Raw genomic sequence first — 12,224 nt, forward strand, 5'->3', positions numbered from 1 at the left:
CTTTCTTAGCATCGAGATTCATCAAAATGCTTCTGATATCCTTTTGACGGAAGACCACAGGAGGCATTGAATGGAGTGTGTTGGGAATGGTGGGAGGTGTTTTACCAAGATCATTAATACATGAGCTGGAAGAAAAATGGGATGCTAGCAGGTCAGCTTTATCCTTGGCTGAAGTGACAACAGAAACCATCTGGTTTGGACAGAGGTGGGAGCAGAGATGGGCAAAAGTTGCGGCCAATAGCTTTGGCAAGAGACCAGAATGCTCGACTACCATTAGGGCAAGAAGCAAGTTTTCTACTCTTAGCCTGTTCAAACTCTAGTTTGGACTGATTAATAACTGCTTTACAATTGTTGCGAGCTTTGGTGTAGGCAGAAAATGAAACTGAAGAATTAGAAACAAGCCAATTACAATATGCAACATTCTTCTCTTGAACAGCCTTAGCACATTTATTGGAAAACCAAGGTTTAGATAAAGGAAAAGATTTTAAAGTGGAGTGTGGGATAAAGGATTCCATTCCTGCAAGAATAATTTCACTGACACGATCTGAACAAATGTTGACATCAGAAGTTTTGAAACAGTAATTCGAACAAGGTAAAGAAGAAAAGAAGTCTCGCAGGTCATCCCATTTTGCATTCTTGTAATGCCAAACAACACGTGGTTGGGAATAGCCATGAGATAAAGGTTCCATTGGAGAAGAGACAATCACCAAGTTGTGATCTGAAGTGCCTAAAGGACCTCTCACTTCAGCTGTGTACTTAGAAGGGTTGTTTGTGAGAAAAAGATCAAGCGTATTGGCTGTATGATTAGGATTGTCCAGAATTCTTGTAGGTAAATGAACAATCTGTGCTAGGTCATTAGTAATTGCAAAAGCCTCAGCATCTCGACCTGCTGGGTCGGTGTGACTAGAAAACGGAAGCCAGCTGGAGTTGTGAACGTTAAAATCACCAAGGAAAATACCTCACTGTTAGGAAAGTTGGACTGGAGAAAGTCAAAGAGCTCCAAGTGATTAGTGGAGTTGGGAGAACGGTAGAGACAACGGATGAATTTGACACAATGAGGTAGAGAGATTTTAAGCCAGAGAAGATCAAAGAGAGGAGATTCCAACTTTCCAAGTCTCTGACAGTGAATATCAGAATGGACATATGCACAAGTACCACCTTTGAGGCGAAAGGAATCATACAACAAATAATTTGGGCATCTGAGATGAGCAGTAGTTGAATCAACCGATAACTGAGATTCTGTCAGAAAAAGTACATGGGGTTTGGCAGACTGCAAGTGGAAATGGACATCGTTGAGATCAGAATTGAGACCACGTATATTTGTGAAATGAATTAGGAAGTGCTTGGGAGGTTTAGATCTTTTCGCAGATAAGCTTGCTCTATTATTTTGACAATTCATGGTGTATTCAATAGTAAGAAAAAGTGGGTGGGACATGCTGTATGAAGTAATGAAATTTTTGGATATGACGTACACATGGTAAGAATATACCCAGATCCTTGACATAACGTGGCCTCGACAATGCTCCCTGCATACACACTACTCGTACTCCCTCCAGTCACTATCTGGAATAACAGTCCCAAAATAGCTTATACACTTATTATTATTATTAGCCATATGGTGCAAGGAAGCCTGAGGCTTATGCTGCACCAGCCAAAAAAAAATTTCTGAACCACACACAGAGAGAGAGAGAGAGAGAGAGAGAGAGAGAGAGAGAGAGAAGTAGAAGGGAATCACCAAGAAAGAGAAGAACAATGATATCCAGCTCAGGACCCTGTGTGTGCCAAGCCCATACTCACCAGATGTGAGCCCCTGCACTTTAGAGGGGGTTTCATTAAAAGTAGAAGAATGGGATTTGGGGATTTATGATACAAGCAGACATGAAGTGTAGTGGCATAAAAAAGGGCCCATTTTGTTTTGTCGGTTATTTATCAAACATTGGGCTTTGGAGTTAGGGAGGTCATATTCCCACTGTATGAGGCAGTTGTGAGAGTATGGAGAACGCCCCTTTTTTTAAAAAAAAAAAAAACACCTTAGTTTCTCAAAGATGTACAAAGACAGCCAATGTGTACCCCTAGTGTGATCAGTAAATCAGTGCTTGTATAAAGGTCACCTGGATTGGTGCCTGTGGAAGGCGGGAAACAGCTAGTGGTACTCCCTCGCACTTATCTTATCTTCCTTCATGGGTTAGATGATCTGCCTGTTCTGATCTCAAAGAGGTCTGCCCATCTTTTCTTTGGTCTTCCCCTGTCTCTTTTCCCTTTTGCTCTGTATGTGTAAGCTAATTTAGGGAATCTATTATCTTCCATTCTTTCTAAATGTTCTTTCCATCTTTGTCTATATTCTATAATTTTTTTCATTAATTGAGTAAATCTTTAATTCCTTTCTGATATTTAATATTTACGTTTGTTTTTTTATCTAATTTCGTACATCCTTTAACATATCTTAAAAATTTCATTTCTGCAGCTTCTATTCTATTAATGTCTCTGTTTCGGTATCCATGTTTCAGAACCATAAAGAAGTGTCGGTATTGCCATTACTTTGTAATTTTTATCTTTGTAATTTTATTAATATTTTATTGTTCCACATATATTTTGAAATTTCGCCAATTTCTGGTTCATATCTTCTTCGACATCATATGTTATATCACATCCTAGATATTTAAAATGTTTTACTTGTTCTAATATTTTATTGTCTATAACTATTTTTGTTCTCACCGTATTTTTCCCCTTAAAAGCCATTGTTCTAGTTTTTGTTGATATTTTAACTTTATGTTCTTTAATTTTGGTTTAATTTAAATACTACTCTTTGTCAATTATCTTCACTATCTTGAATAATTACTTGATCATCTGCAAATAACAGTGTATTAATCCTATTCTTTGTATTTAGATATATACCTGTGTTAATTTGTTCTTTCCATTTATATATCAAAGCTCTGATATACATGGTAGCTATGTCCCTGTCTAACTCCTTGATTTATTATACTTCTGTTAATTTATTACATGTATCTATTACTATTTTTGTTCCTTGATATAAACTCTATTATTTTTGTAAGATGCTTTGGATATCCTTTATTACTCAATATGTCCCATAGTTTTCGTCTGTTTACTCGATCAAATACTTTTCATAATCTATAAATGCTAAATGCATTTCTAAATTAAACTCTTTTCGTTTTTCTATTATTTGTTTTAATATAAAAATATTATTGTACATGATCTTCTATTTCTGATTCCTGCCTGTTCTTCTATTAATATTTCTTCAGAGATAATTTTAATTCTATTATTTATTATTTTGCTATACATTTTATATACTGTATTTAGTATGCTAATCCCTCTATAATTCTTTGTATCATTTCTATTTCCTTTTTTAAATATTGAAATAATTTTTGCTATCTTCCATTCTTCTGGTATTTTATATTGTTCCCAACATTTATTAAATAAATTTAGTATCCTGTCTTTTAAAAAATTTCCTCCATACTTGATCGGTTCTGCATTTATACCATCCATTCCTACTGCTTTCCTATTTTTTGTAGCTTTCAATGCCTTTTCCAATTCTTTCTTTGTTATTGTATCTGTGCCACTAACTGGGTCTAACTGTATCTCTTCTATTTGATATGTTGGGTCTTTCCACAATTCTTCATAATGTTTTTTCCATTATTCTTCCTTTATTATATTTATTCTTGAAGTGTCTTTCTCTGTGCTATTCAAACGCTTCATCGTTTTATATGCCAAATTTTGTCTTCCATGAACATCATGTTCTATTGTGCTTATAAATCTATCCCATGACTCTGCTTTAGCCTTACTTATTATATCTTTAGTTTTATTACATTCTTGTTTATATATTTCTTCATTCTCCCTTGTCCTGTTTTATGTATATTTAAGATATTTATCTTGTACTGCTTTAGCTATTTCTTCATTCCATATCTTTACCCCCTCTTCTTATAGTTTTTCTTGAATTGTCCTAGTGTCTCTTTTTCTATCTTTTGAATTATATTTCGTATATTATTCCATTCTTATTCTATTTGTTCTCTCTCCGATGTTTTACTTATTTCATCTTTAATCCGTTTTTCATTTAAATTTTGTATACTTTCTTCTTGAAGTAGATATACTTTATAACCCAACTCCTCCTTCCCCTGTTTAATAGCTTTTCTCTTCTTCCATTTAGCCCATAACTCTATTTTTTTGAAGCCACTAAAAAAATGATCTGAATTAATATAATATCCTCTAAACACCCTACTGTCTTGTCATTGTTTTGCTAATTTTTGATTTACTATTACATAGGCTATTATTGATTGTGTACCTCTTGCCAATCATGTATATTTATGTATATCACGTTTTCTAAAAAATGTACAGCCAGGCCTCGCATAACACATGTTCGATTAACGCGATTTTCAGTTAAAGCTATTTGAAAAATTATACCACTTTACACGATGCAAATTTCCAGTTAACGCGATCTTTTTTTTTTATGCAATAGTTGAAAAAGATTTGAATTGCGCATTGCACTTACCGCGAGTCGTACACGTACAGTCAATAAACAAACGTTTACCTGCTGCCCGCCTCGGTGTGTTCCATCAACCATCGGAAGAAGATGTTTTACTTGTCTGTCTCCTGCTAATAAAGTCAATGCACACTTGCATAAAAATTCAAATTTTTAAGTGAGCCAGATGAAAATGTTACTGCGAAGGAGATAATGGTAAAAGAATTAGATGAAATATTTCTTATCGCATAGAACCTCAAACAAAAGGTTTGAGGTTCTCTGCGATATTTATTTCGCCGGGGGTCCAGAGAAGATTGTTCTTCTCTGGCGCTCGCGGGATGAATTAATTGCGTTAATCGAGGCCAGCCTGTATTTGTTATCTTTAAATTATTAAATGTTGCAAAATCTCTTTATTTATATCCATTTCCATTTACTTTATTTTCTCCATAACATCCCATAATATTTTTTATTGGCTTATTCCCTACCTGAGCATTATAAATCAGAAATTGATTGATGAAAATAGAAAGTCAACACTGTTCAAATATTTCCACAACAGTCGTTTCTTCATTGTGTATTTTATGTCAGAGGTTTCCAAACTTTCTTGGTTCACGATGCCCTTAGTGTTTCAGTAATTTGTTCAAGGCGCACCCAGATCAAAAGAAATACCTAACAGTTCCGTTTAGTAGTTAGGTCCAAACAACTTAATAAGAAATGTTGAAACTGTGAACTACCTCGATCTAGTAGTTTGCGAGGTGTCGAGTATCGCTGTGTTTCCCTCGAAAATTTAAAATATTCTGCGATGCACAGTTTGGGAACCGCTGTTTTATGCAATAAACATTTAATCCCATAATTATTTTCATTATCTTTTACATTGTATACAGTTAAAAAGTTATTTAAAAGGTATTTTTAAAATTCTTTATGGACATTCCAGAAGGTCAAGGACCAATTATAATTTTTCCTATTGATTATTATATTCGATTAACGCATTTCCATTTTGCTCAATGCGCTCGTGGGACGAATTAATTGCGTTAATCGAGGCCAGCCTGTATTTGTTATCTTTAAATTATTAAATGTTGCAAAATCTCTTTATTTATATCCATTTCCATTTACTTTATTTTCTCCATAACATCCCATAATATTTTTTATTGGCTTATTCCCTACCTGAGCATTATAATCTCCCAAAATAACTACATGGTCCTTTTTTACATTCTTATCTAGTTCTTTTTGTAACTCTAAATAAAATTTATCTGTTTCTTCCTCTTTTCCATCTTCTGAACCATAAATTCCAATTATACATAAATAACCTCTGTCTAATTTAAATCTTACTGTTATTATTCTATTATTTATTTAATATCGGTGTGTAGATACACCATAGACAACTCTTAAGAAACTACAAAGTAGTTGTTGTAGGCATCATTTGCTCTTTCTCATATTGTGCTCTACCTTCACGACGAGTTGCCATGATATTGCACTACCTTGAATAAGTAACGCTTCACTAATAGAGAAGACTATTGTTACTTATTCTCAGTGAGTACCACCACCCAGACATGTTTAAAGGCTATTGGCCTATCATCAGTGGGTGGGCAGGTACCCTGGTATTGCAGACATGACGACCCAGTTGTGAAGATAATCACACAATATGAGAGATGCCGAAAGGTGTATATGTTAATATTTAAAATAACTAAATGCACAAGGCATAATACATTAAGAGTTTAATATCTATTTAATATCAGTGTGTAGATACACCATAGACAACTCTTAAGAAACAACAGGCATCTCTTCACAACTGGGTCGTCATGTCTGCAATACCGGGTACCTGCCCACCCACTGATGATAGGCCAATAGCCTTGAAACATGTCTGGGTGGTGGTACTCACTGAGAATAAGTAACAATAGTCTTCTCTATTAGTGAAGCATTACTTATTCGAGGTAGTGCAATATCGTGGCAACTCGTCATGAAGGCAGAGCACAATATGAGAAAGAGCAAATGATGCCTACAACAACTACTTTGTAGTTTCTTAAGAGTTGTCTATGGTGTATCTACACACCGATATTAAACTCTTAATGTATTATGCCTTGTGCATTTAGTTATTTTAAAAAAATCTATTATTTATAAACGTGTAGCTCTGTATTTTGGTTTTCCATTTCCGATCTATTAATATTGCTACCCCTCCACTAGCTGTTTCCTTTTGATCCACTCCACTGTATATCATTGTATAAGAATCATAATCTTTCGTACATTTTAATTTTTTCTTTGTTTCTGTTATTACTGCTATATTTACTTTCTTCTGTTTTAAATGTTTTAGTAGTTAGACTTCTTTATATCCTAATCCTCCTCTTATGTTCCATGTTACAAGATTTAAAATGTCCGTTATTTCTTTTCATTTCCTCTTTCCAGCCTGAGTCGTATCCCTTTGTCCGTCCGGTTTTCCTCTTTGAGCTTTATGAGTTTTTATTTTTTTTTTTTTACATGGGTAGAGAACCAGCCTCCTGCACAACCCCCAACCGGGAGAACCAGTATGTTAGTTACTCTTCGTCTGAACCCTACTCTTTGACCTGTCTGGCTAGAGTGGCCTTACCGGTAGGCTAGCTACCGCCAGCATAGCTCTCTGGTTTATCGGGAAACTCAAGCCTCCTCACCGTGACAATGTGGTAACATTTCGGGGAGGTCCCTTGCACTATACAGCTAATACTAATATTCATGCTGATTATAATAAGTAGCTTAGATAAACTTTTCTTTAGTTCCTTCTATATCCAGTATATGTTTGACAAGTGAATAGTGCTTTAAATTTTTACAGATATTTTAAGAATAGTAGAGGAAAGTAATTGTGATGCAATCACAAAAAGGCGTGCAAAAGAAAAAGGAGTCAAACCTGGTGCACTCTGGCACATTTATCATGCACAAGATGCAGACAGAATCAGAGACTTTTTAAACAAGGTAAGTTATTAAGCAGTTTTTGCTTTCAGATAAATTCATTCGTTAGCTGAAATATATTAAAAATGATTAAGTGAATCCCTTACTGCTCCCATCCATTTTTACTTATCAATAATATTTGTGAATGCTGACATACACAATGGATTACAACTGTTATTATTAGTTACAACTGTTTCATAACTAATAAATAATGGAATGCTTCAAGTAAGCTTTGGGATTTGAGAAAATAAACACTCATAATGTCTGCAGCAATACACACCAACCTAATGAAAAACAGAATAATTTATTATAAATAAGAGAATTCACTATGCTTATAAAAGAATTAAAAATATAAAAATTACAAAAGGAGAATATTAAATGTTAACTATGTCCTTTGTCAAGTGAAACTGCTGAAACAGTACACATCCTTAAATATTAGGGCAGGATCAACTAACATAAGATTAATCTCCATGCATGCAGGAAATGGCCTGTTCCTGTCCATGAACTTGTGTTGGGCATAACTGAGAGGTCATGATCAGAATAATTGATGCATAATTAATTAATAGATTTGATTTGATAATTAAATAGAAAGGTATAATCAGAAATGAGAGAGAGAGAGAGAGAGAGAGAGAGAGAGAGAGAGAGACTGGCCATGTGACACAAGATAGTGCTGAACTTAAGCTTTAGTTTTTATAACATCAGTTTGATTTTTTTTCACTATCATTCCCTATTTTTTCTTCTCCCCCCCTCCCATAATCAATTATGAATCATTTGATTTTATGCCCATCAATACAGTATTGAGTCATTTGCTCAGTTTGGTAAATGATTTAATAGTTTCTTGGGAAAAGTAAAATCTAATATATTGATACAACAGAATATAGAATTTCTGGCAGTTTGTCTATTTAGTGTTACAATGCACAAATGATGCAAGAAATTGGATTTTCTGCCAAAAAAATAAATAAATAAAGGGAGAAAATTTTACTTTACTTTTTCTTTATTGTAATGGGATTTTTCAATTTCCTTAATGGATTTTCTTTTTCTTTTCTGACATACAATTATCAGTTGCCACAATGAACTTAAGAGCAGGGCACTGTTTCAATGCAAGTTATTATTTAATTGAAATACAGTACTAATTATCACGGATAATGTTATCATTTTTATGAATTCCCAATTTAGTGTATATGAATACTTAGAAAAGGGTTGGGGAAACCGCCATTTATTATAATCAGGCTTCGGTTTTTGTCTTATTTCAGTTTGTGTGTGTGTATGTGTGTGTGTAGGGAAATGATTGTGACATTTCAATTTATTGTTGAACTGTGGCATGTTGTGTGGCTAGTTACTGATTTTACTTTTTACAGAAATAAGGCACCAAGTTTTGAAAAAAGATGTGCTGTTACAACTGTACAATGAAAGTTTTTCCATGAGAAGTAGGCAAAACTAGGCATTTCTTTTAAAGGAGTACAGACTACCATTCAACAATTGAAGGAGACTGGCAATTTAAAGGACAAACCACAATCTGGACAACTGCATGCAATAACGGAAGCACAAGATAAGACCATAACACTGATTTTTAAATGCAATCAGTGACTTAACTGTACCTGAAATCAGAGCTGAGTTCATTAGGAACAGAGAAACACCTGTGTTTCCACTGTAAAACTTCTTAAACAGGCAGAACTTCATGGTCATGTAGTGGTTTGAAAACCCTTGTTAAAACTGGAAAATCAAAAGAAACAGTTAGCTGGGACTAAGAGCCATCAACATTAGACAATTGAAGAGTGAAAAATGTGTACTGTAGATGGGTGAATCTAAATTTAAAATTTTTGAATCCAAGCATAGAGTTTGTGAAGACAATCAACTGAAGAAAAAAAATGATGCCACATTATTTAATTGTCCATAGTCAAGCACGGTGGTTCCATAATGATCTAGAATTGCTCCTCGTTTTTTTTTTTTTTTTTTTTTTTTTTTTTTTTGAAGCGGGTGACTGTCAAAATTGAAGGAATTTTAAGAGAAGGTTATAAAAAACTCTTCCTTCGAGTTCTTTCCAAGATTGCTCAATATCTTGTAGTAGTTCCTCCCTCTCATCACTGTTAATTAAGTGTGCGGGGGGGGGGGGGGGGGTCCACGAAACGAATCCTCTGGAACTGGTCAAATTATTTATCAATTGATGATAAATAGTTATTATATATTTATGTAAAAATAAGAATAAAGTTGCATTGTTTTAAACAAACCTTTGAATTTTCTCTTCAGAAATCCCAGTGTTCACACACACACACACACAGGGTTGTTAAAATTAAAGTATTCCTATGTAGAGGGCTCTGGAGCGAGTTCTAAGGCTTGTACTGAAGAGAAATTGGACAACAGGTATAATAAAGAATGTGCTCGCCATTTACTGGGGAAAAAAAATTAGTTACAAAATTTGTCACTATATGGCACTGTGGCAATACAAATCGCTTGAACAGCACTACAATTGTTCAGTATGTCCTCCATTTTGGTCAACAATAGCTTCCATTCGAAGAACGGCATTTTCTACAGGAGAATGTAACATGTCAACTGGAAGAGCCATCGCTTGACATCTAATGCTGTCCTTCAGATCTGCCAGAGTTTGACATCATTCCCGATACACCTGGTTCTTCAAAAAACCCCACAACCAGAAGTCCAGTGATCAGGGGTGGCCAAGATGTCTAGAAACAACGGCCGATGACCCATTCGTTTGTAAAGTGTTGCCTTAACAAACTTTGGACACAACTGTTGATGTGGGGTGGTGCCACCATCTTGCATGAATATGGTATCCTGAAGGCACCCACGTTGTTGCAGCTGTGGTATTGCGAAATTTGCCAATATTTTATAATATCACTGTTCAGTGACGGAACAGGTGCGGGGTCCAGTTGGTGTTACCTGTTCAAAAAAATATGGCCCAATCATGAATGTGGCTGTAAATGCACACCACACTGTCACTTTTGGAGAATGCAACGGGACTTCTTGGATAACTCGAGGGTTTTCTGTTGCCCAAATGTGACAGTTGTCCGTATTCACTTGTCCATTTAAGCAAAAGTGAGCTTCATCTCTCCAAAGGATGTTCCATGGCCAAGTGATATCCACTGTCATTCGCGCCAGAAACTGAAGTGCGTATGTGAAACGAATATTTGCATCACCATGCTTTAGCTGCTGTAGCATGTGCATCTTGTAAGAATAGTAGCACAACACCTGACATATTACTAGCCTTACTGTGGAATACGGCATATCCATTTCACTACCACATGGAAATTGACTTGATAAATCCACGACAGCCATAGCCACATCTTCAACATGAGAGGAGTCCACTTGTTTTCGACCTCTACCTGGTTAAACACCAAGATGTCCTGTCGCTTCAAATTTCGCAATCATTTTCCGGACAGCACAAACAGTTAAGTCCACGCCTTATGCACTTCTGATGCCGGAATTCTCTGATAGCCGCAGCTGCATTGTTGCTGTTCTGATAGTACAGCTTCACTAATAGTGCCTTTTCCTGCAACATTGTTGGCGTTTCTGCTGTAGTGCGGGCAAACATCTACTATATGATTTTGAAGAGACTGCTTTGCTTTTATACAGTACAGTAGAGCCAAGTAGTGGCGCTGAGGCAATAACTTACGTTTATGCAAATAATGTAAGTTATTTGCATAATCATAACTAAGATAGTTACATGCCATACAGTGACAAATATTTGTAACTATTTATTTATTATTATTTTTTTTAATAAATGGTGAGCATCTGTTCAAATTTCTCTTCAGTATGAGCCTTAGAACTTGCTCCATAGCCCTCTACATAGGGATACTTTAATTTTAACAACCTTGTGTGGGTGTGTGACCACTGTTTCATGGACCTCCTGGAACTGGTCTACGGACTCCTAGGGTAGACCAGTTCTGGGGAGGGGGTTGCAAAATTATAATTTTCCCAGTTTGGGAAAATTACAGATCATCACAAAATGTATTTAGAACCTTGCAGATCACTTGGAATTCCATATCTTTGTAAGGCAGTGCTAAAATCTCATGAACTATTTTGATAAAAATTTAGTATAGTTAATATTAATCATTTCTATACTTTTTTTTTTGCTGTCAATTTTTCAATACTTAATAAAATAAAAAATCTTAAAATACTTTGTAGTGTGTTGTGTTAATATATGAAATTGTCATAACTAATTAAAAAAAAAAATAATGAAAACTGTTGTCACACTGTGATTCTTAACTTTTAGGCAGGAGTATGTGTAGTGAAGTGAAATCAATTACTTTTATATATTTTTAGTTAATTAATGACATGAGTTATTTTTTTTTTCTATTAATTAAAATATAAAAATCAGTTAATTTAAGAAATAAAAATGTGATGCAGTGCTTCCTAACTTGTAATTTTGTGTATGAGGCAAGAAGACAAAAATAAGTGTAAATTATTTAAAAATAGTTCTGTAACTTGGAGTAAATACAGAGGTTTTATTGATATCATCAGTCTCTTAGTGCTATTAAAGAGGGGGGAAAAATAATTTTTAACTAATGTCTTAGGTTGCAGTAGAAAGAGGGAAAAAGTTGGAACCTCACCATGATCCCATCCACACTCAGGACTGGTATTTAGATGAGGAACTCAGGGATCAGTTGAATAAGGAATATGGAATTGAAAGCTATACATTTATTCAGTGTCAAGGCGATACTGTTTTTATTCCAGCAGGAGCACCCCACCAGGTATATATTTATTGTTAAATATATTTTATTTTATTGTTACCCAGCTATGTTAAAGATACTTAGTTGATTATATGATTGTATGTCAACAGAGTTTGTCCTTTATGGTTGCTAATAGGAACAGTTTTACTATG

At 34.8% G+C, this 12,224-nt stretch overlaps 1 protein-coding gene across 9 annotated transcripts in view; it reads left to right on the forward strand.

Moving 5' to 3' along the window:
• Positions 1-12,224, forward strand: part of LOC150078358 (uncharacterized) — an 821,930-nt gene that overhangs the window by 784,045 nt on the left and 25,661 nt on the right. For all 9 annotated transcript variants that reach the window (XM_090384968.1, XM_090384969.1, XM_090384970.1 and 6 more), the window contains 2 exons: positions 7,272-7,411; positions 11,917-12,093. In XM_090384968.1, coding sequence (XP_090241094.1) covers positions 7,272-7,411; positions 11,917-12,093 — 317 coding nt within the window. The remainder of the gene's footprint in view (positions 1-7,271; positions 7,412-11,916; positions 12,094-12,224) is intronic.

This window comes from Mastigoproctus giganteus, chromosome 11 (assembly GCF_048544385.1).
Source record: "Mastigoproctus giganteus isolate SK-2022 chromosome 11, ASM4854438v1, whole genome shotgun sequence".
NCBI classification, from domain to species: Eukaryota; Metazoa; Arthropoda; class Arachnida; order Uropygi; family Thelyphonidae; genus Mastigoproctus; species Mastigoproctus giganteus.